Consider the following 23,339-nt stretch of genomic DNA (forward strand, 5'->3'; position numbering starts at 1 on the left):
GTCAGAAAGAGTTAAGATTAATAGCCAGACTGAGCTGGTTCCTGCAGAGTTGATGGATAGGATTTCCATAGTCCTTTCACAGATTCTGTCTCTGACATGGACCAATGCATATTTTATGCAGAAAATGAGAATTTTGAGGGAGGGAGAAAAAACTGCTCGGTCTGTGGATATTGAAATCAATGGAGGTGAAAGGTGAAACCTGTTATTTTAGCACATAGGACTTACTGCTTGGTAATTAAACCTCACAGTGTCTCAGAATGGTCCCTATCCATTAAAAGCATGACCCTCCATTCCAGATTTCAGATTACTGAAATTTACTAATCCACCAGAACTGAGAGGAATGAATGCTCTGTGACAGAAAGGGAGCAAGTGTCTATTCATGAAAGGCCACAGGTAATTGGCATGAGATTACTGAAGCCTTTGTTTGGAAATTTAGGCAGAAAATTCTCTCTCTAGGTTTTACACAAAACTGAGAGAAGACAGTCTTACAGAAGCATATCTAACACAGCTGTTACTGGCCTTATTATCAAGCAACAGGAATTTTTACTCAGTACTGCAGTTACCACATCCTCTTCCCTTTCCCAAAAGCAGAAAGTCATGAATGTCTAATGCAGCACTTTTCCTGTTGTACATTCTCTCCTTGGGAACAGAGTTGGATTTTGTGCTCCAGTTTCATTTATAAGCAGTATTTTGGAAAGCTTTTATTTTTAACTAAGAAACAGAAATTTCAAAATGCAAGCCTACAGTGTGTCTTATCAGCAGACAGCCAGGCTATGAACTGAGTCCCCATTTCATGGATTTCAGGAGATTGGAATTCTTGTTCAAACTGAAAAAATGCAGACAGTGATCATAGCTCTTTGCATCCATGGCATACAGTAGAGAGTAAATGGAAACAGATGCTCTGCTGAAGTAGAATAGGAAGAAGGATAATGTGGCTACTGAAGCTCGTTTTCTATCAGATCCTAACTGAGCAGTTCTCAACTCTGTAATATCCATATTCTACATTTTCTTCCACCTATGCTGATCTCTGAGAGAACCTCTACAACCAGCATGAATGGAGCAAAGTTATACAACTGCGTATTCTGGTAGTCACATACTACAGAAACAAGATGCCCTCAATGCAAGCAACATAAACAATCATATAGATTAAGCATGGTAACTCCTTTAGGAAGATATAAGTAGCTTCACCTTTGCCTCAAAGGGTTTTTTTTGTGAGCCTTTAGACCCACAAGCTACAAAACATTTACACCACATAGGAAAAAGTTAATTCTGAAGAAAACGAATCAAAATCAAGCTCTCTGGCAAGAGCTTTCCCAGAAGAAGGAAATCTTGTACTGTTATTTTTTATCCATTTTGGAAACTATTTAGTGAGCATATGCTAAATCTTTCTCTCATACATGTTTTCCTGGCATACAAGGAACAAAGCCTAGATACAGACATGCAAATACCATCAGTTCCCTGAACACACACAGTCAGGGAAGCAAGGTCCCCAAGCTCATGTACCTCACAGTCAGGTTCAGGAGTCCTGCAGTTACTGATATATTACCTTGGCCTATATACCTCTTCTCCAATTGCTTTGGATCGAATGAGTAAAATAGCAGATTTTAAGTGCACAAGGTACGCTGGGAACCACAGATATAAATGAGGACATTTTCTCTATCTGCTTAAGGCATTGCTTACACTGGTTTGTGATCCTGCCCTAAAAATATACATCTATTAAACTGGCTGGCTTCATTTGCTGTAGATTCCTGCATAATTCAAAGCTTGACTGGCCTATTAAGCAGAGGGCTTTCATTTCTTCCAGCTAGCTATTTTAAGATTGTACAGTGATACTATCTAGGTAGATTGGTGATATCTTCTTCATTTGGAAGAATGATTGGATCAGCAAACAGTTAACACAACTTAGTCACACAACCCATATTATTCAGTTAGACTGTACGGCTGTGTATCCCAGCAGACACATCTAACTGAGCACCACTCCGACCTAGAAGAAGTCAGCAAATCCAGCTTCATTCCAAATCTGTTTGGATTTTTGTCAAAGTCAGAAGCGTAATACCGCATAGGGCACAACTGCCATTTTAATTCTTCAAAAGGACATAATTGAAATGAAAGCAAGTAATTATGACATGCAGATAAAATGCATTTTAATGCCTACAAATCTTCTGAAGCTCAACTTTAAAGCATGTCATTGAAACAAATTCTGGTAATATCTGACTGTGACAGTATTCCCTTCTGCCCTTCCCTCCTGTCTACTATTTTTTCCTCCCCTCATACACTTCAAATTGAGATAACTATAATGAGTAAAATACACCAAATCATTACAATAACATGGTTCAACAGGAATAAGATATTTCACCAATTTTTTTTTTCCTGCTTGCATGTTAAGAATCACTGCGCTCAAGAATTCAGAGGACCAGAAAACTTATGGATGTATAATGAGAATTTTGTGTACATCAGCCACTTGTAGTGCATTTGCATTCTTGTAATAAAATTAAATGACTCATTCTGCTTTCATTTCTCAGTGCAGCCTTTAACATTTTTCAGTCCTCATAAAAATACCTGTTTTTTTTTCTTAACAGCTGTTGAAATCATAATAAGGATACTACTGACAATTCACACTCCTTTTTCTTTTTTCTTTTTTCTTTCTTCTTTTCTTTCTTCTTCTTTCTTTTTTCTTTTTTCTCTTTTCTCTTTTCTTTTTTCTTTCATTTTTCTTTTTTCTTTTTTTTCATTTTTTCCTTTTTTTTTTTTCTTTTCCCAGAGAAATATTGGTTATCACATTACACTTGAAAAACTTCAAATGTTTGTGAAATGTTTTTAAGGGTGGACTTTGCAAAGGCAATTTCTGGAAGTCATGAATTTTGAGAATAGACACATGATATGGTAATTAAGAGTGCTGACGCTAGAGGAATTTATCTCCCTGAAGTACATAGGACTTTGCAGTGTTTGACAATATGACAGCTAGCCAATTCAAGGGAGTTTTAAACCACTAATGTGAGCTCAAATCATTTTTTGGTATGGATTTTTTTTTTGTGGTTGGATTCTTTCCAGTTTGATGCCAGGCGTATACACTTAGTTCCTGCATTCTGTTATGTAAAACTGAAAGTACTTTCTATCATGTCATCCTTGCCCTGCTCTGTGAGCTGTTTTGGACAGATACTGTTTCTTAGAATATATTTGTATGCAGCCTAAATATGATGCTCTAAATTTGACTGACAGATCTCAGTAATAATAAAACAGCACTTTCTATCAGTGCTGCATGTAGAGGATGCTCCTGGTAATAAGAGCTGAGGACTTAGTCAATTTATCCTAATTTACGTCATTCTGTGCAGCATTAGCATAGCATCTTGCAGTGGCTGGCTTTAAATAAACATGTTCGGAGGTATTACAATGCATGTATATTGTCTTGAATGCTGATTCCCACTAGGACAGATGAACATCGCGTACGCACGCTGGAAAGGAGTATGTAAGTTTAATTTGCAACTGTGCTCTTTCATTTAAAATAGAGCTTATGTTGATGAAGATCCAAGAAAATCCAAGAGTGTGTGTGACAGTGCCTTAGGCAGCTGTTATGTATTCTGATTGTTTTTTTGATCATGGGCTGAAGCAAAATTAATGGCTTAACTTAGACCAGTGGGTATTCTTTGTGGCTGCTGGTGTCGACTAACTTCAGGAGCTTAATTACTGAGCTCATCTCCTAGACTCCTTCCATGGTGAGAAAGGAGCATCTCAGAGCACCTGGAGCAGAGTCCTGCTTTGAACTGTCCCCTGAAAAACATGTTTCTGTTGACTAACTACAGAGGGAACAGATTTCCTTGTTTAAACATTCCAAGATCAATGCCACAGGTTATTTGGTGTGAAAACCACAGTCCGGGGCCCCCCTCAGCTCCATGCTTTTTATTGTCTTATTTTTTATTCTAAATCAGTCCAAATACCCTTTCTCGACTGAATTCTTTACAATGGTGAATTAACTTGTCATCAGCCTGATTACAAAATATGACAATATTTATCAAAAGACTCAAATACCAAGAAGCTCAATTAGGACAAATTTTATGTTTGTTGTTGGAGTGCAGCATCAACTTTTCTGTGTGTTACAGCAACTTTGTCCTCAGAATAAAATGTGAAATGACAAGCAACCCCTATACAGCCTCTTTCTTGCTTTCTCATCCTTGTACCACTATTCCTTCAGACTACTGGGGTGTCTTCCCAGCATTCATCAAGGCTGTTTTTGTGAGTACAGGACTACAGTTAACCCTTTTTTTGTCCAACGTTTTTGCTATACTTTATATTTTTTAAGATGACTGTTATTTTCACTAAATATCAGTACAGATTCAGGTCACTTCTGAGGTGCTTTAAGGACCTCACACTATTTAGACATAATTCACTATTATATTTGGACACATTTTAAAAGATAATGGCCTTCCATCAAAGAGAAGAGCCCAGAATAAATTGCAGAATAAAACATTTTACTGAAGTTATATGGTAATGGCAAAGTTTCCTCATCATCTTCATTTATTACAGTGCCAGCTGCCACTGGCATCTAAGTGCTCTAAAATAAATACTCTAATGTAATATTTTGAATCTTTTCCTCCTGCAATGGGAATTTCACTTGGCTGACAGAGCATAAATTGCCTCTTATGTCTAGTACTTCTATGGGGTATAGATAGTGATGGCTTTCGAGAAATAAAATATTTCTCTTGACATTTAAATGAAAGTCACACATTCTGTTTTGTTCTAAAAGTGTCTTGCATAAAGGTAAAGTGCTGTTATATTCACAAAGACAGAATTCAGTGCTGGATCACATACACCTTTTATATCTGAGAAGACAACCAATCTATTGCAATAGCATCCAGACTGAAAGTGTACTTTCTTGCTGCCACAAGCAAGACAGTTTATTTATTTTTTTTTGTCAGCAGAAAACTTAACTTTCTTACACAGCTAGGGATTAAAATAAGGCATACTTATTTATTTAAGAAGTCACCTGATATTTTTGTTGGCAGGTCATTCAGCTCAGAACAGGAAATGTCCTGTAGTGTTTTCATTGGGAAAGAGAAAGAGTTCGATTTTGAGACAAGATAATGCAGTTATCACTCTGAAGTCCCCTTAGGATGAACCAAGAGAGTGAAGAATGGAGGTGTACAACTGAGCTGAAGTAGAAGGCTCTAACTCCAGCACTAATAAAAGTACCTCTCTGGATACTAAGTGTGAATATAATGGGCTTGACATGAGCTAAACTAGAACTCTGGGCATGCTTAGCTTCCTTGCTTTCAACAGTCAGTTTACAAATAATGTTTGACTAATCATAAGGCCATGTCAAAAACAGTACCAGCCTTGGGGATAAACATGAAAACATTGTGTGGGTGATGCTTCAAAAACTGATGGCAGAAAATAAAAATTCTGGCCACACATTCTTACTGCTCAGTTCTGCAAAATCGTCATTAAACTGTGGAAGTGGGAGTAGATAAGGATATCTGAACCTTCAAAAATTGAGAAAGGAGATTAAACAGTGACACTTTCTGTTAAGAAAATGACACACCCTTCTTGAAAAGATGTAAGCAGCCCTAGTTGCTAGCTGTAAGAAGCCTGAATAATCACATACACTGCAGCAGCATAGCTAAGAAGAGCAGTGGAGTGGGCTCTTGGTGTGATGGACAAAGAATGGAAGTCTATGAATACATCCACTTGAAATTTTTAAGGCTGCCATTAGGATAGCATGTGTACAGCTATGTGACATTCTTACAGAAAATGCTTGATTAGAAGACAGGAGATACTTAATGCTACAGTTTCCCATACACTTCTGTGCCAGACACCATGTGCAGAAAAAGAGAGTTCTTCGTACCTTCCTTGAGGACTATGACTGCACAACTTAGAAACGTGGGGATAGAATTTAAAATAGAGTAGAAGCAAATTTAATGTACCTTTTGGAATATTTTTTTCATCTAAAACTTAAGTTATTTCCAAGATATCTGCAACTTCTTGGTAAAAATGCAACCAATCAGATTATTAGGTCTTGTCCAAAGTTTGAGGGGTACAGTTACAGGTAATTACAGAATTAGTGCACCTCCTCTGTTTCCTGAAAAGTTGTGTGAATAGACAGGTAAGACTAAGCTTTATTCTCAGTGCTTCAAAATTTGTCCTCTGGAACATTATTGGGCACTTCAAAGGAAGAAATGTGATGTTTGTCTGTTGCTTTATAGCACTGGGATTTCTTTTTTCCTGGAAATGGCCAGACTGCCTCTTGCTAACTTTTCAAGAAATGGGAAGGAATAAAAAAATAAACAAGCGCAATAGATTTTGAAATTAAGTCAAATCCTAAGAGACAACATTTAGAGAATTATTATGGAAAATATTAATCAATGCAACTATAGCGTCATTACTGGACCATCATTAGTGATAATATAAATCTCCAAGATTCATCGAATTTCTGTCAAAGTTATGTAAATCTGTTTGAAAAATAAAAGCTGAATTTTACATCGATATTATACAATGAATTACATATTTATAAGGGATATGCCAAGACAGGAATCTGAACAGTAATTTTTATCTTTTCTTTAATCTGAAATAGAGAACTGCCACCCTACAATGAGTTTCAAACATCACACATCTGCGTGGAAAAGTTTTAATTATAATTACTACAATTAGAAAAGATTGAAGGAGATAATCACTTTACATTTATTTTGTGCATTCTGCACTATTCACTGTGCGTGAATTAGTTTGTTATGTGTGTTAACTCTTTGCTTATTTTTTTTTCCATGTCCTTATCAACAAGTCTGTGTATCCTTTTCATGGATTTATAAAGGATTGGCAAGCCTCATGCACGTGAGGTACACTTCAGATTGATCCACTGAGTTCAGGTGTCTTCACCACCTACAACTAATGAATAGATTCTGTGGCTTGCTTGAAATGTGCTATCTTTATCTTGTGAAAAAATAAATAAATCAGGGGACCAGTGTTCCTTGCAATACAAATCTGTTTCTTTCTGATAGGCTTAATGAGGCTAAAAGCTGTTATTTTAGGTGGTCCTCTGATGTACTTCGGCCAAGGGTGAGGTGAAAGATGCATCTTCAATTTTTGTTTTTACAGATCTGAAGTGCTAACAGTGTCAAAGCTATGAACAACATCCAGACAGTCTGCTCCTCCAAGGCAGAAAGTTGTCTCCCAAACAGATTTTTTCTAGAAAAGATCACAACCCTTCAAACTTTTCTTGACATGTTTCTGTAATGTATAGCATTGTGGCATGTGTAGTATGTATGCACCGTATCAGAGAATAATCTTCAAACTGGACTGAATCTTCACAAGTCCACTGAGCTTGACACAGCTGCACTAAGAAGTTCCTGGGTCACAAATGTGAAGAGTTGAGATAGGGTTGAGGGAAAATACCAGCCAACATCTTCCATGCATCTGCCTCCTCTTACATTCCGCCCCTGCAGTTCTGCTGCTGGTCTTGCAGAGAGATATGGATGGAGACAATTAACCTGCTGTCCAAACCCTGGCAGATGTTCTCATGGGCATTTCCTTAACTTGACTTCAAAAGAATTTTGAACTCTCTTGTGTTCACATTCAAAGTCTGTGAATTTGTCCCAGGATACCTTTGGGAGAGGGAATTACTATTCCTTGTATTTCTCTGTAGCTAACAGAGGAACGGGATTCCCTAAATGTCAAATTTTAAACAAGACTCTTGCTCTGTAGAGATAAGAAAAGTCATCATTCCAGCTTTAGTCTTTTAATATGAATGCTTTCCACAATGAGTTTTTTGTTGTCAAACCATGAGTAATAACCAATCAATGTTGACATTTAAGAAAATCGTAGAGAATGAATCATGTATGACATGAGACCAAATGTTTTGATCTCAAAAAAAAAGTGAATGAACATATAGGTCAACTATCGTTTGGCTCACATTTCTCCTACTGAAGGAACTGAGAGATATTTATTTACTCTGTTTTGCCATTATAACAAGGATTTTTTTCAAAATATCTGTAAGATTTTGTAGCACAAGCTCTTGTCCCATTAATAATTTAGTCATAGCATCACAGAATGGCTTGGGTTGGAATGGACATCAAAGATTACCCAATTCCAACATCCCTCAAGCAGGGACACCTCCCACTAGATCTGGTTGCTCAAAGCCCCATCCAATCCGATCTTGAGCACTTACAGGGATGGAGCAGGTCTGGAGCTCCCAAGGCTCTCTGTTCAATCTTGATGTTCCTCAGCCTGCTCCTGGCTATACCACTGGTGCCCACAGGTAACAACAGCAGTGGGTAATAGTGAGCTGTACAAGGCTTGGTAGTTTCTCAGTCACATCCTTGATACAAGCGCCTGGCAAACAACACAGTTCTCTAAAGAGTGTATCAAATCAGCAAATGGGTGCCTATGTACCTCTCAGAAGGGAGCTGCCTACTAGTATTTAGCTTTAGATGTCTTTTCATTTGAGATCTGACTTCTAAACAGAAGAAAAGACTTCTGTTCTAAAGGTGGCCAAATACTGGTACAGGTTGTCTGGAGAGCTAGTGAAGTTTCCATCCTTGGAGGTGACCCTGCTTGAGCAAGTATGTTGGACCAGATAATGTCAAGAGGTGCCTTCCAGTCTCAGTTGCTCCCTTCTTCAGAGATATAGATTCTGTTCTGTTATGAATGTGGAAATCACATCCTAAAATTTGTTTCAAACTTGAATTAATCATGCAATTAAAAATAAATGCTTTTGAAGTCGGAAAGAAAACAGCATTGAAATACGAAAATAAGACAGTATGTTTTTTAAGCATATAATTTTTAATTGATTATGCTAATGTTTCTCTGAAGAAAATTTTTCAATTAAAAGTTCTGAATAATCCACATTTGGGAAAGAAAACATTGATGTGCTTTTATGTGGTTTAAGGGTACCTGGGATACATGCACTCTTTAAGATGAAGATCTGACATTTTTACAGATTTGCTTATGCCTTGGTAACACTGGAAAACTCTCAAATGGAGAGGGAGACTTTGGGGACTGAAGGACTCAAGCACTTTCAGGAAACAAGGAAGTCTTGTGCTTTGGTGCTAGGGACGGCCACAAGAGATAACCTTAATCTATCTATGAAGCCTTCCCAAAGCGGCTTCTTCTCTTCCAGGAAATTCTATGTGATCTTCAGAAGTGGACACTTGGAGAACATGGTAGTTAGAATATCTTTGCCATTCCCTTTCTTTCATCCCATTTTCCAGCTGTTTTCAATCATTTTTCCGTTAGATATTTCACAAGAAGATGGCCCAGCAAGTTTATCAGAAAACTAGTAAAGCTAACAAGAAGCCCCATGCTGGAGGTAACGCAACTCTCAGAATAAAACCATCGGGGAATTAGATCTACTTTAGTAAACACCAGCTGAGAATCTTGATAATAAAAATATAAAAAGAATGAGTGAAGATTTTGGCCTCTGCATGCTTTCCGCACTATATCTAATCTGAGAAGAAAATGAGATTTTTGGAGTCCAGTGCCACCAATTTAACCCTAAATCCACAAAGGCAAATACTTCATTGGTTTTGGTGTTAGATGTATTTACTCAGACTGTTTTATTGCCACATAGATACTTCACCTAAACTTTGGAATTATATTAAGCCTAAAAATATCCTTCACTGTGGCAAGGGAATAGTACTAGCTCAGTACTTTTTATGGCACTTCTCCAGTGAGAGAGGAAGAACTTGGATCCCTGGATTGCAGTGCAGTTTCAGATAAAAATCTGATTGATTTAAACTCATTATATCTGGTTTTCAATCTATTTTGGCTTGTAATCCTCAAGTCTTAAATCGAATGGGAAAACTCCATTAATTTGGAAGATTTAATACTATTGCCTTGATGTCATTAACACAGTTCTAGATACATGCTGCTTTAAAATGCAGTTGGGTGGTAGCCCAAAATGGGCTGTGTCCTCAGTAATATAACTGCCCTTGTTCCAACAAAGACGCATTGAGCTGTATGGACTTGTCTTAAGTTCTATGTACAATTTTAATTCTATCAATATAAGGGGACTTGCAAATATATCCACTTAGAGGCACCAAGTAATAAACACCTTCCTGAACTTTTCTTCAATATTTTGATTACAGTAGTGAAATACCTTTCCATTCTTCTGTTCTCTCTGGTCAAATAGGTAAAGCCAGAATATAAAGAAAATAAAAGAAAATCTATTTATCCTAGCGAGAGAATTAGCTTATTCTAAGCAGTATTTAGATCATGTAAGCAGGAAAGAAGCAGGAATTAGTGTTGTGGAGAATACCTGAAATAACTCAAAGCAGTAAAAATACCCATTCTAATGAATGTGTCAGTTTGTCTAAGTACATTCATTCCTAAAAGACATTATACTACATATCACAGTCATAGCTATAGATGTTGCCCTATGTCAACTGGACTGTTTCAATCACCTGTGCTCCAGACTAACAGTAAGTCAAAGGAAGGGTGGCAGTGGATTTCTCAATTGCAACAATATTGTTTCAAATAGGATTATCTTCTATTGACTCTGGCTTTGATTTACCTACCTAGCTATCAGCATCATGGCCAGAGAGGGAAAAAAATACACTTAGAACCAATTTGTGTCTTGTTATATTCATAGATTCTCCAAAGTGGCATTTCAGCAGCTGACAATGCTAGCCTTAATTTTTTGACATGGCACAGAAACATGAGGGATTTTGATTGAGATGTGTTATCCTCTTCTGCTTCCCACAGAAAAAGTATTAAGGTGTTTCTGCTGGGTCACGTAATGGGGCAGTCCTCTGCTAGTCACAGAGAGCATTCATGCAGCAACACAATAGAGTGAACAGAATGTGAATTAGTTAGGAGTCAGGACAAGATAACCTAGATGAGAGTGGACAATATGGAGAACATGACTGTCTTCAGCTCACAGCGTAATGCCAGCACCATGGTCTTCAGCATTGCTATGCTTGTGAGAGGCAAAAATTGCAACATGCAATACATTTATTTACAGATACAGTGCAGCAGTTTAAGTTTAATTTGCACACAGCAGAGGAGGGCTGATTCAAAATATATCTAAGTTGCTTATGGAGACGCAATTTGTGTAGACTTTGGGTTATTAAAACAACCACAAAAGAATATCATATTAAGGCATAGGGTTTAGGGCAATACGATTTTTTCGTACATAGGAATTTCAGGCTAATTCTGAAAGGACATTTCTCTTTAACTTGATTGCATTTAATACCGGAATTGTTTTCATGCATAGTTCCCTTAGTAATTATAGGGAGTATATTATATACAAGGCTTATTTCAAACACTAGAATGTTAAAGAACTTGATCCAAACCCCAAAGTTGTTGGAATGGGCAGCCCCCCAAGGAGTTGAACACAGCTGGAAATGAAATGTTCAATCTCAATCCCAGCAAGACCAACGTGATGTTAGCTTCAAGGGGAGGACTAGCCAAGAGCAAGCTCCAGTCACTGTCTGTTCAACTTACAATCAGTGTTAGGGTGAATATCTGCACTGTACAGTCTACCAGCAATTAGACATATGGCTCAGCTCCTGAGCCTCATTATCGCACACATGAGTAAAATGTTCTGGACATGTTGTGTTGCTCAGGCTTTTAAATACCACTAAGAAATACAGTAAATTAGCCTGTGCAGATGACTATGTTAGTGATACTCAACAGCAGAATTATACAAAGACGTCTTCACTTGGAACAGCCTCAGTGACAGCAGTAGGAATGACATGTCAACTTGCTTTTCCCATGATCCCAGCCTGGAGATATGTCCTCCCCATTGGGTTCTGTACCTACAGCAACCTCTGGGTCAGATCTCTGTAATGTTGTGGATGGAAAGGTGGGAGCTGTGAGCTGCACTGGCTCATATGCTCTAAAGAAAGCCTGACAACGGCACCGATCTGGTACTTCTGCAGACGTAGAAATGTACATGTACAAAAACATACTAGTGAGTCTGATCTGAACATGGAGGAATAAAAAAAAATAAAGTTTGTTCAAGTTCTCCCAAGACACAGTTTTGCACCACCGCTGGCTGTACACACTTGTCTTAATGTGGACATCTGGACTTGCCGAAAACCCAGTAGTGGGCAGTATTTATCAATGCTAATAATGTTATCAAGAGGTATGGTGTAGAGGGAGAGCCAGACAGGCCCTCACATTTCACTGCATAGAAGCGCTGTGAAAAGTACAAGAAGAGGAATGCTAATAAGAGCTCTCTTTTCTGCCCCCAGTTAACAAAATCCTTCCCCATTGTGTGCCATATGCCAACATGTCTGTGCCTACTTCAGGGACTGTTTGATACGTGAGTTGCAGTCACTAGAGAATATTGTTTCCAAGATGCATGAGCTGCAAGCAGTTTTTGTCTTCTTACTGCTTCCACTCCAGCCCCACTTGCCTTTTTTGTTTGTCTTTGCTACTCGAACTTCATTTTCTTCTCTCCATCTTTCATTCTCAGTAGTTTGCTATCTACTTTTTCCCTTCCCTTGACACTTGTACCCTAATTCACACCTCCAGTATTCCCAGACTTTCATGACCATAATCAAAATTAAACATGATCAACATAAAAAAAAAAAAGAAAGAAAAAACCCACAGGCTGCTTTTACACATTTGCCTTGACCATGCTGTTGAAGTACAGGTGCAGCATGGTTTTGCTGCTCACTTGTCTACTTTTCCCAATGTAAACTTTTCATAGAGAGGAGAGGATCTCCCTGTGGACAGTGATTGAAGAGGGGAAGAAGGAGAAGCAATTCTGTATTCAGCCAATTCCTCTCACACACGAGGAGAGGAGATGAAAGAGTACTAACACATGATTGTGGAGTTCTGAGCGATGCTTGCATAGCACAGAGCTGCACAAGGCTTAATTTCCAGCACTGCCTGCATACGTGCCCTGCAACAGTGAAACTCCTGTCTGGATTGAAAGTGCTGTGCTTTGCCACCAAAGAAACCAGAAATATAAATAAAGAAGACCCAGTAACTTGGATATTTAAAATCTATATCTGTATAATGTATATACATATATCAGCATGCATAGATATCCAAGTATATACATGTACAGATATTAAAATGCTCTAAGATTTTAAAATGATTTGCTGGTAAATATATATATATATACAAAGCTGTTTATCTGTATACACAACCAAAATTCTATATTTTGCCTTTTTATTACAGATGTCTTGTCTTTTTTAATTTTTTTTGTGGATGTATAAAAAATATTCACAGAACAAGCACAACTTCTGTGATCCTTATGGTGCAGAGATTTAGAAGTACATGCTACAGCTCTCTGAGTTTAATTTTGTCAGGTGCTACATAAATTACAGTGGGTGCTATCACAACATAAATCACACATGTTTAAGATGAAGCTTTCTTTGTTACAGGCAAACTTTCTTAAGCAGTGGAGGATCTTTTCCAAAATTCTGATTTGTGTCTGTGTATGAATTGCTATTGGTGCTCCTTTCTATTACTCCTGTTGCCCTGGGAATAGGAGGCACACTGATCTGGGCCAGGACTGTGGTGCACAAGGCAAGAATTTGTGGAAAGCAGCAGGGCACTCCTGAGGGTCCCCAGAAGTGAGTAGTAATACTAAGATCTACTGAAGAAGGGGAGTACCTAACACCCCAGGGCTGCTCCTATTGGTAGTGGAAGCTGAACTATCTGCTGAGGTCCTTGGGAGGGCAAGGAGAAGCTGTCTCATCTGATCCTATATTGCTGCCTGCATCAGAGCCAGGAAAATAGATTTTGGAGGAATCTAAGGAACTCATTTCCCTGCTTTTGTCAATCCAAGAAGAAATAGCAGGATCATAACAACCTTTCTCCCTCAGGTCCCAGTCGATTTCATCAGTGCTTCAGTACTACAATAATAAAGTGAAATACTCTCTTTTTGACATTTAAGACACTCTTTTGAAATAAATGTGGAAGAAAAAATGTGATTGAGGACATATTTTAATAATACTGGGTAGGAATTTGGAGCAGTCATTAATTTATCCCATCGGCATACTCATAATTAATACTAAGTGAATGACGGAATAGCAAAATATACACTGAGGAAACAGTAAATATGACACTTCATGCAATTTAATAAAAAAATCACATTAACTTTTCTCCCCTTGGCATTATCTGCTAAAAAATTTCCTTTTCTGCGTAAAAGAAATATGAAAAGAAACTTTTCAAGAGCTTCTTAGGGTAGAAGTGTTGCTCTAGGTTAAATACTGAAAGCTCACATTGACTCGATTCATTTTAGTGGATATTTCAGGATTTCTTCTAATGTGATGAAGCAGAAATTGATTAAAGTTCACTCTCCAATAGATGTGCTCTATGTAACTATAGCAGAAGTTTTAGAAGTTTTCTTTTTCAAGATATCACCAGTATATCATTTATTGCAGAAAAAAAATGTGATGTTTATTTGGCTGAGGAAATGTTTTCAATTGGTTGTGTTTGAGCTGCAGGTTATTTATGTCTTTCAGCTAAATAGTACAGTGGATAAAAGTATCTACTGCTCAGGGAAAAGCAGTTTTGCAGATTAATGTTGGGTCAATTCAATGGAGTGGATCAATGTTACTTTGTTAAGAGATTCTCCCCAGTATTTCTTGCGAAAAGAGCTTGGAAAGGGGAGAACTGCATTTACGGGTTTGGAAACATAAATAAAGAGAGCACTCGGACTGAAAGAGGTTCTTAAAATATGTGATGTTTAAGCTTACTGTAATCATGGTGCTATCTTCAGTGGGAGAAAAATTTATATTTTCTTTCCTAAATATTATGATGCTTCAGCAAAAATACTCAATGCCTTGATGCCTTCAGTTTAAAAAGTAATTTTACCTCCTCTTTTATGTGAAATTCAGCGGTGGTTTGGTAATGGTGTTATAGGTGGAGGGGAAAAAGTCATCTTTCTTGACTTCACCTGAAGCAAAATTGAAAGTAGACTGAGGAATCTGAAATTATTCCCCTCAAATAACTCTCTTTTCTCCTCTGCCAACACACAGGAAGTTCTCCATCACTCATATCCACCAGCTCTGCTCCACAGACCAAATTCCTTGTCTCATCATGCCTCCTTCCACAGACACCTGCAATTGCTCTCCAACGATGGCTGTTCTTCATGGGAAATGGCGTGCTGAGTGACATAAATGTTATTCGTATTCTGGTTGCAGGCATGTTTGGGGTGTGCTACCTGTGTGTTCACAGTAAAGAAAGTGAAGGAAATATTCCTCACCTTTCCTCTCTATAGGAGAATCAAACAACTGAATATCCCAAGTTGGAAGTGACCCATAAGATCATCAAATCTGCCCCTCATCTCCACAGAACACTGCTCAACATTCAAACCCCATATCTGAGTGTTGTCCAAACACTGGAATTCCATCACTGGTGGCCGTGCCCACAGCCCCGTGCAGCCCATTCCCCTCTCACCGCCCTGTGGTGCAGCCCCTTTCCCTGACCCCCAGCTGCCCTCCCCTGACACAGCTCCATGCCGTTCCCTAAGGCTCTGTTGCTGTCACACAGAGCAGAGCTCAGCGCTGCCCCTCTGCTCCCATCAGCTGCCATCAGGCCTCCCCTCAGCTCCTCTGCAGCAAGGGGCTCAGCCGCTCCTCATATTCTTGCCCTCTATAACCTTCACCATACCATGTAGGTACTGCTGGCCTGTTTGGCTGCCAGAGCACACTGCTGACTGATTAAATTAAATCTCCAGCCAGAACCCCCCGATCCTTCTCCATGATGCTCTGCAGCCAGAACCCCCAGTCTGTACACACACCCAGGGTTGTCCCATTCCGGGGACTCTAGCACTTGCTCCAGTTCAATTCCAAGTACTCAGTGACTGCCCAGCCCTCCCATCTGTCAAGATCTCTCTGTAAGGCCTCTCCACCCTCAAGGAGTCAACAGTGATGTCCTCAAACTCAGCATAAATTTGAGTCTTGCAGACACTGTCCCTAGGTCAAATCTTTTTCTTACAGGTAGAGCACTTGATCCTGTAGAGAAAGGTGTGATTTAGATGGCACAGAGAACATCACTGTTTTTGTTGAATAGTGTTCTGGACTTCTACAATAACAACAGTACAGGCACCAATTAAAAGAAAAGAAGGGTTGAACATCTGTTTCTGCAAAATAGTCTCAATGTCTTCTTCCAATTGGACCCACAGAGCTGCCTCTAATAGACTGCTGGCATAGAAGAGCATCACCTGCACACTCAGCTACTCCTTTGCAGAACCTGTGCTGTAGAAGAGTTGGAAGAGAACTTTAAAGATCTAACTCCCCTGCAATGAGGAGGGATGCCTACAGCTAGAACAGGTGCTCAGAGCCCTGTCCAGCCTGACCTTGACTGTCTCCAGGGATGGGGCATCCACCACATCTTTGGGCAAGTTGTTCAAGTGCTTCACTGCCTGTACTGTAAAACACTTTTTCCTTATATGTGATTTCAAATATCCCCTCTTTTAGTTTGAAACCATTTCCCCTTCTCCTATTACATAGATCCTGCTAAAGAATCTGTCCTCTTCTTTCTTACAACCCCCTTTTATATACTGAAAAGCCACTCTCATATCTTATCGGAGCCTTCTCTTCTGCAAGCTGAACAGCTACAGCTCTCTCAGCCTGTCCTTGTAAGGGAGGTGTTTCATTTCTTGGATCGCATTTGCGGCCTTCCTCTGGACATACTCCAACAGGTCTACATCTTTCCTGTACTTAGGACTCCACATCTGGATGCAGTACTGAAGGTGAGGTCTCACCTGTGCAGATCAGAGAGGCAGGATCACCACCCTTGACCTTCTGGCCATGTTTCTTTTGATGCAGTTCACTTTCTGGTCTGTGAGGGCACACTGTTAGATATGTCCAGCTGTCATTCACCGGTACCCCCAGGTAATTTTCACCAAGGACTCCTCTTAATCTCCTCTGGGCTGAACAAATCAAGTGAACTCTGCTGCTCTCATACATCTTGCCCTCCAAATGTAAATGGAGAAAATTAACTCCAAAATTGTGAGGGAATAACAGCAGAAAGTGTTGAATCGCAGAATCACAGAATGGCCTGGGTAGGAAGGGACTTTAAGGATCATGAATCTCCAATCCCCCCTGCCAGGGGAAGGGGCACCAACCTCCACATTTTAATACTAGACCAGGCTGCCCAGGGCCCCATCCAACCTGGCCTTGAACAACTCTAGGGACCACATCCACAGCCTCTCTGGGCAGCCTGTTCCAGCACTTCATCACTCTCTGTAAAGAACTTCCCCCAGACATCCAACCCAAATCTTCCTTCCTTCAGCTTAAAACTATTTCCCGTTGTCCTGCACTTATCAACCCTTTCAAAGAGTTGACTCCCCTCCTGTTTATTGACTTCCTTTAGGTACTGAAAGGCTGCACTGAAGTCATCCCACAGCCTTCTTTTCTCCAGACTGAACAAGCCCATCTCCTTAAGTTTGTTTTCTTAGGGGAGATGCTCCAGTCCCCTGATCATTGTTGTGGTTCTCCCCTGGACCCTCTCCAACAGCTCTCTGTCTTTCTTGTACTGAGGGCTCCAGACCTGGACTCAGTACTCCAGATGGGGCCTTACAAGTGCAGAGTAGAGAAAGACAAACTCCCTGTCCCTGCTGGCTACCCCTTTTCTGATGGAGCCCAGGACACCATTTGCTTTCTGAGCTGCAAGAGCACACTGCTGTTTCATGTTAAGCTTTTCATCCATCAGGACCCCCAGGTCCCTCTCTGCAGGGCTGCTCTCAATAACTGCTCCTGGAAAGCTGACAGAATGGTAGTGGGAGGTACCTAGGCTTCTGTTGGTTCGAGAACGACAAAGATGTCAGGAGGGGACTTGAGCTACAGAACTTTCTTTTAAAATATATTCAAAGAATAGAGCCCATTTTCAGAGGTGACAGAGGTTCTCAGGCACATGGGGCACTTTTACTGAGATTTGAGCATCTTGATGCTCAGCGAGGCAAAGTCTCTGTAAAGGGGAAACAGTAATCTAGGTCTGAAGGTCAGATAGGAAGGAAAGCAAACAAAGGGGAAGTCAGAACAACAGTGGAGCTGCCAGACCTTAGCCTGTCACCAAATGAACTAATCTTGGGTCTCTGAAGATGAAGACCTTGGCAACTCACTTGAGATTTCCATTCTTGTCACCTTTGGAGGGATATTTATTTTGCAAATGATATTGAAAGAAAATGTTTGAGCAAGTGGAAAGAGAAAAGGATAGGAGAGGAACATTCTTGTCTCTTGCTTTTCTCTTTTGCTTCAAATTTTTTTTGAGAGCTCAAAGTGAAAGATTTTTTGAAGATCACAGCTATTTGTTTGAAAAGCAGAATGCTGATTTGATGTAGTTATTTTTAGATGATGCTATCAATTTCTGTGTTATCAGGTGTTGCATGTAGGTTATGAAAGACCTGGGGAAGTCTGATTTATTGTGTTTCCATTGAGAGCTTTTACTACTGTGATAGTCTGCAATCTATTGTTGAATCTTGTACTGTGTGATGCTGGAGGGGTAGTGGGAGACAAACGATGGAAACACAGCCTTCACAAATGAATGCTAGCTATTTTCTGTGGTCTAAACTCAATAAGAAAGCCCTTCAGATGGGATGAGGTCTGGTTGAAGTTCTGAGGGAGCAGGATTTTAGCACTGCACAGCTAAAATTTCTCAGCACTTGACCAAGAAAATGAGAAAATTTTCAGGTGTGCCTTTTTGATATGTTTGCATGCAGTTGTCTTCCTGATATTTTGACTGACATCCAAACTCAAAACCAGAATTCTAAAATGATTGCAAAATGTGAGGGAGATGGTTTACATCCTCAGATTCCATCCTGTGGCTCTGATATCAGACACACTTTTAGGTTTTATTACTTTAACAGCAAATTGCATAACTATCACATGGTTTTTCAAACTGTAATTTGATGTTGTGAAAGAGGAGTGAAGACCTCAAATTCCTGTGTAAAGGGCACTGTTATGATTTATGGTATTAATACACTCTGTGAAAGGAGCAGACTGATTACACACAACACTTTTCATTCAAAAGGTGTTGCAACACGTCTTACTAAGAATCTAAATATTACTTACTCATCTAAATATTGGCAACACAATAAATGAGTAAGCAAATGTGGCAGTCAGTATGAACTGAATAACAGCTCACATGCTCAGTCTCTGGGCATTCAAACCTTCCTAAATGAGGGAAAAAAAGGTTGGTCAGGGATCTAAGGGTTCACTGTATTTTTTCCCCCACATTCACTGAACAAAATCCAAATGGAGATTAATGATCCCAGGGTACCAATAACTGAAGACCTGCAAGATGAACTATATTTGGACTTCTCATTTTTAAATATCATCCAGAAATTAAAAAAAAAATGCTAACTGTAAAGGATGCCATGATATTGCTGGGTAGGACTTACTGGATGATTTGCTATTTGACAAGAAGCGGAAGAGATATATGAGCTAGAAATTAGAAACCTTCAAGGTACTTTTAAGGCAATTTCAGTTAGTTTAAAAGTCTTTCTGTCCTTTTGCATTTCAGAATAATCAATTTCACAATCAAATATTCTCTTCCAGCAATATTTTGAGAAGAGGAAATATGTTAAATATCAAAAGGGGGGTTGAGAACCCTGCCCTTGTCCCTCAGCTTTCCAATGGATGTATCTGAAATACACCCTTCCATTTCCCATCTGCTAAGACCAGTACAGGACTCAAGGATCATACCCATAAATAAAAACAGAAAACTGGGCAAGAAAGATCTTTCACAATAGCAAACAGATTATTTCTCATCTTAAAATTTGGCTTGTATTTGCCAAATAAGACCTGATTTGAAAATTTTCGGTGTTTGTTGACAGCTTTTTAAAGGCATTCACTCTTTTTGTATGAAGTTGCAGAATACATTCCAGGAGATGCTGAACTATGCCCTGAAGAAGCAGCCTGCTTCCAGTTTCCTACAAACTACTGCTGCCACAAGAGTTGAGCAGAGCTTGAGCTGTTTGGGTTTCTTCACCAGCTCTAAGGGGTCAGTAGCCCTCTGCCCCTCCCTCGCAGTCATCATTAAGCTTTTATTATTCCCCTTTTGTGCAGCCTGTTCTCATAGGAGACACAAGAAAGCATTAGGCTAAAACCAAAGGTATTTTCAAAACCATGTAGTTCTGGTTGACTTATTTTCTCTCTGCGCTGAATGCTGAGCTATCTTCGACTTTCTGCAGGAACACATCCACACTGAGGACAAGTGGTTTTGAAAATATCATGAACTATGTTTTCCTTACAAAGTACTGGAATTTTTTCTCTCTTTTCAAAGCAGTACCATTTCTTAGTGATGCAGAATTAGTATGATTTCCCATTGGCACTGGCATCTGCTTGTAAATCCCTGTTATTAGCCATGTTGGTGTGATCCAGAAACTGAACTTGCCAGTCCAGTCTGTGCCATGTCAGTCACTGAGATTTTCCTGAATTAGAAGTGTTCTTTTTCTCATGAACAGCAATTTGAAAGAGGATGATAGATAGTAAAACAGTGCCAAAGTTACTGAGCCATTTTATCCAGCCCAGGGTGGATATTCTGTCTCTTTCATGAGAGTCTAGGCTATAGTTATTAACTATGTCAGTGATTTAATATAATTGACACCGTTAGTCACTCTCTTGTGTTTTACACAGAACAGAGTGCAGGCTGGGTCATCTCTCGTTCTATATCAGAACACATACCATGTCTTGGAGATGTGCAGATAACTCTCAAGTAACAATGACGAGATGAGAAGCAATGAACTCAAGCTGTGCTATGGAAGGTTCAGGTTCTGTATTAGGAAACATTTCTCCTCAGCAAGAGCGGTGCTGCAGTGGCACAGGCTGCCCAGGGAGGTGGTGCAGTCACCGTCCCTGAGGTGTTCAGGAGCCGTGTGGATGTGGCACTGAGGGACGTGGGCAGTGGGCGGGGGGGGGTGGGCTGGTGGTTGGACTGGGGGATCTTAGAGGTCTTTTCCAACCTTAATAAGCCTTTGATTCTATGATTCTTTGTATGCAAAATGTAAGAAATGTAGAACTAGCATTCTAGCAGGAATTCTCAGTGGTGAGAAGCACCAAATGGGCTCAGTTACTCAGTGAAGAGAGACAGGCTGACTGGAAGCTGTAATGCTGACGTTTGAATTTCCATTGGACTTCAGCATGCACTGCAACTCCTCCGAGAAGTTAATTTCTGCAACAATTGTTCGACAGACTGGAGAGGGAAACAAAATAAACAAATCTAAATTATTTCAATTTTGGATCTCAGCTACACAGTTTTAGCCTTGTTGCTAGGTGGGAGTCATTCTCCTATTACATTTTTTGGTCTTTTTTTCAGCACAACTCAGCTCCAGACACATATGTTTGTCTTGTAGTGAAACATCTTGAACTTTTTGAACACAGAACTTTTAAAACTGAGATTTCAAAAAACAATTTGAGAATGTCGGCTAAGGCAAGCATGGAAGGTGTTATGGGCCCTCCATGTGCAAAAACATTCTTCAGTTTTCTTCACTGGGACTTGTAAATTCCTGATCACAGGTGAGCAGCCCTGCATTCTCCTTGCTTAGTCTCAGGCCATGACTGCATGGGGATGCAGCATTAGGATGTGTCCCTTACAGCCTTGCAGAAAGCCAGGCTAGCAACCACACCACAGAAAGGTCTGCAATGGAACAAGTAGCTGTAGGTGCTTGCCTTCCCAGCCCCTCATCCTTCTGTCTTTCCTTCAGTCTCCAGGTGTTGTGCACCACCACCTCATCACCATTGATCAGTAGGAGTGGGGAGGTGATTATTCCTCTATACTCAGAACTGGCGAGGCTGCACCTCAAGTGCTCTGCTCAGTTTTGGATGCCATGCTGCAAGAGCATGTCCAGATGGTCTGTGAGGGTCTGGAGCACAAATCTGATGGGGAGAAGCTGAGGGACGTGGGCAGTGGGCATGGGGGGGGAGTGGGGGGGTGGGGGAGGGTGGGCTGATGGTTGGACTGGGTGATCTTTGAGATCTTTTCCAACCTTGATGGTTCTATGATTCTATGATTCCACACCTTGACGTGCAGAAGGGAGTGATGTGCCACCTTTCCAAGCTTTGTCCCTCAAGGAGACTTTCAGTACCAGATGGAACCAAAAAGCAGCACGAACGGCAGACAGCATGGAGAAAACAGAAGAGGAGAATCCTCCAGTCTGGCGGGGGGAGCCCCGCGGGAATACGTGGCACATAGGGGCGGGTAGCAGCTCTAGGTTCGTCCTGTCTTGTGCTTGCTCCTGCCTCTATCCCTGTTCTTATCCCTGTCCCTATTCCTGTCCCTATCCCTGCCCCTGTTCTTCTCGCAGCGCAGCACGGGTCCGACGGTGACGGGAAGCAGCAGGACTGTTCCTCCTGTGCCTCTGTGCCGTTTCCCACCCAAAGCGTGCCGCCCGTCCCGCTCGTCCCCGGAGCCGCCCCGCCCCGCGGGAGGAGCCTCCCCTTCCCCTCCCGCCCCGTCCCTCCCTCCCGGTGGCGGCGGGGGGTCGAGGGCAGCGGGGCGGCGGGAGCCGCGGGCAGCGCAGCGTAGCGCGGAGGCGGCGGCGGGAGCGCGGGCGGGCGGCGCGGAGCCCCCGCGCCATGGGCGGGCGGCGCGGAGCGGCGGCGCGCAGCCGGCCCCGCCGGGGGTAGCCGCCCGCGCCCCGCACCGCGGACCCGGCATGAACTGAGGATGGCGAGCGCCTTCGGCCCACGGTGGCCCCGGCGAGCGGCTCCGGGTGGTGGCAGCGGCGGCGGCGGGGGGCTCCTCTTCGTGCTGCTGTGCGCCTCGGCGGGTCTGCCCCTCAGTGGGCAGCAAGTGCTGCGGATCGGTGAGTGCCGCCCGCGGGCACCGCCGCCGGGCGCGGGGCTCCCCGCTCAGCGGGTGCGGGCAGTGCGCGGGTGCGGGGTCGGGAGCGGGGCCCTGCCCCCCGGCGGAGCGGATCCGGGCGGGCTCTCGCTCGCCGCCGCCACTTCGGAAAGTTTGCCCCGGTGCCCGGTGCGGGGGGAGAGGGGACGGGAGCCTCTGCCCAACGCCGCGGGGACCGCGAATAGCGGCTCGGAGAGCTTGAAAAGTGGCGAGATCTCCCGGGTCGGAGCTGCACCGCGCGCTCCGACCTTCTGTTGCTTGCTCCCGTCCTCCTTTCCGAAGGGGAAAGTGTTTTCCTTCCTTCGTTCTTAGCCCCTCACCCTGGAACGGAGCGCTCCCGAAGTGCTATCCGTACTCGTTAGCCCCAGCAAACAGAGATTTGTTTTTTAAAGGAAAAACTCCGCACCATGGAAACCCTGCTCGGCTCGCAGGAAGCCGCTCTCCCGACAGTGGGCTTCTTGTGTCGATCAGTGAGACGGTGAATACAAAGTATCGCAGGAGTTAGGGGTGAGGAGCAACTGTGTTGTAGGCTGTAGGCAGGAGGTACCGCTCTTCTCTTTCTCTTATCCCTTTTGCCTGTCTCTCTTGGGAAGTGCTGAACATGA

General features: G+C 41.6%; 2 protein-coding genes across 8 annotated transcripts in view; both read left to right on the plus strand.

Moving 5' to 3' along the window:
* The window catches only part of LOC128076433 (claudin-8-like), a 146,892-nt gene that overhangs the window by 65,510 nt on the left and 58,043 nt on the right, over positions 1-23,339 (plus strand). The gene's annotated exons all lie outside the window — the stretch shown is intronic.
* GRIK1 (glutamate ionotropic receptor kainate type subunit 1) overlaps positions 22,507-23,339 on the plus strand; it is a 155,474-nt gene continuing 154,641 nt past the window's right edge. For 2 of the 6 annotated variants that reach the window (XR_008204378.1, XM_052674065.1), the window contains exon 1: positions 22,507-22,696. Coding sequence is in view for 5 of the 6 variants with exons in the window: in XM_052674065.1 (XP_052530025.1) it covers positions 22,558-22,696 (139 nt within the window). In the remaining variant the exon portion in view is untranslated. The remainder of the gene's footprint in view (positions 22,697-23,339) is intronic. The other 4 variants (XM_052674061.1, XM_052674063.1, XM_052674060.1 and 1 more) reach the window with 4 other exon arrangements.

Source organism: Tympanuchus pallidicinctus, unplaced genomic scaffold (genome assembly GCF_026119805.1).
Source record: "Tympanuchus pallidicinctus isolate F22 unplaced genomic scaffold, pur_lepc_1.0 scaffold14, whole genome shotgun sequence".
NCBI classification, from domain to species: Eukaryota; Metazoa; Chordata; class Aves; order Galliformes; family Phasianidae; genus Tympanuchus; species Tympanuchus pallidicinctus.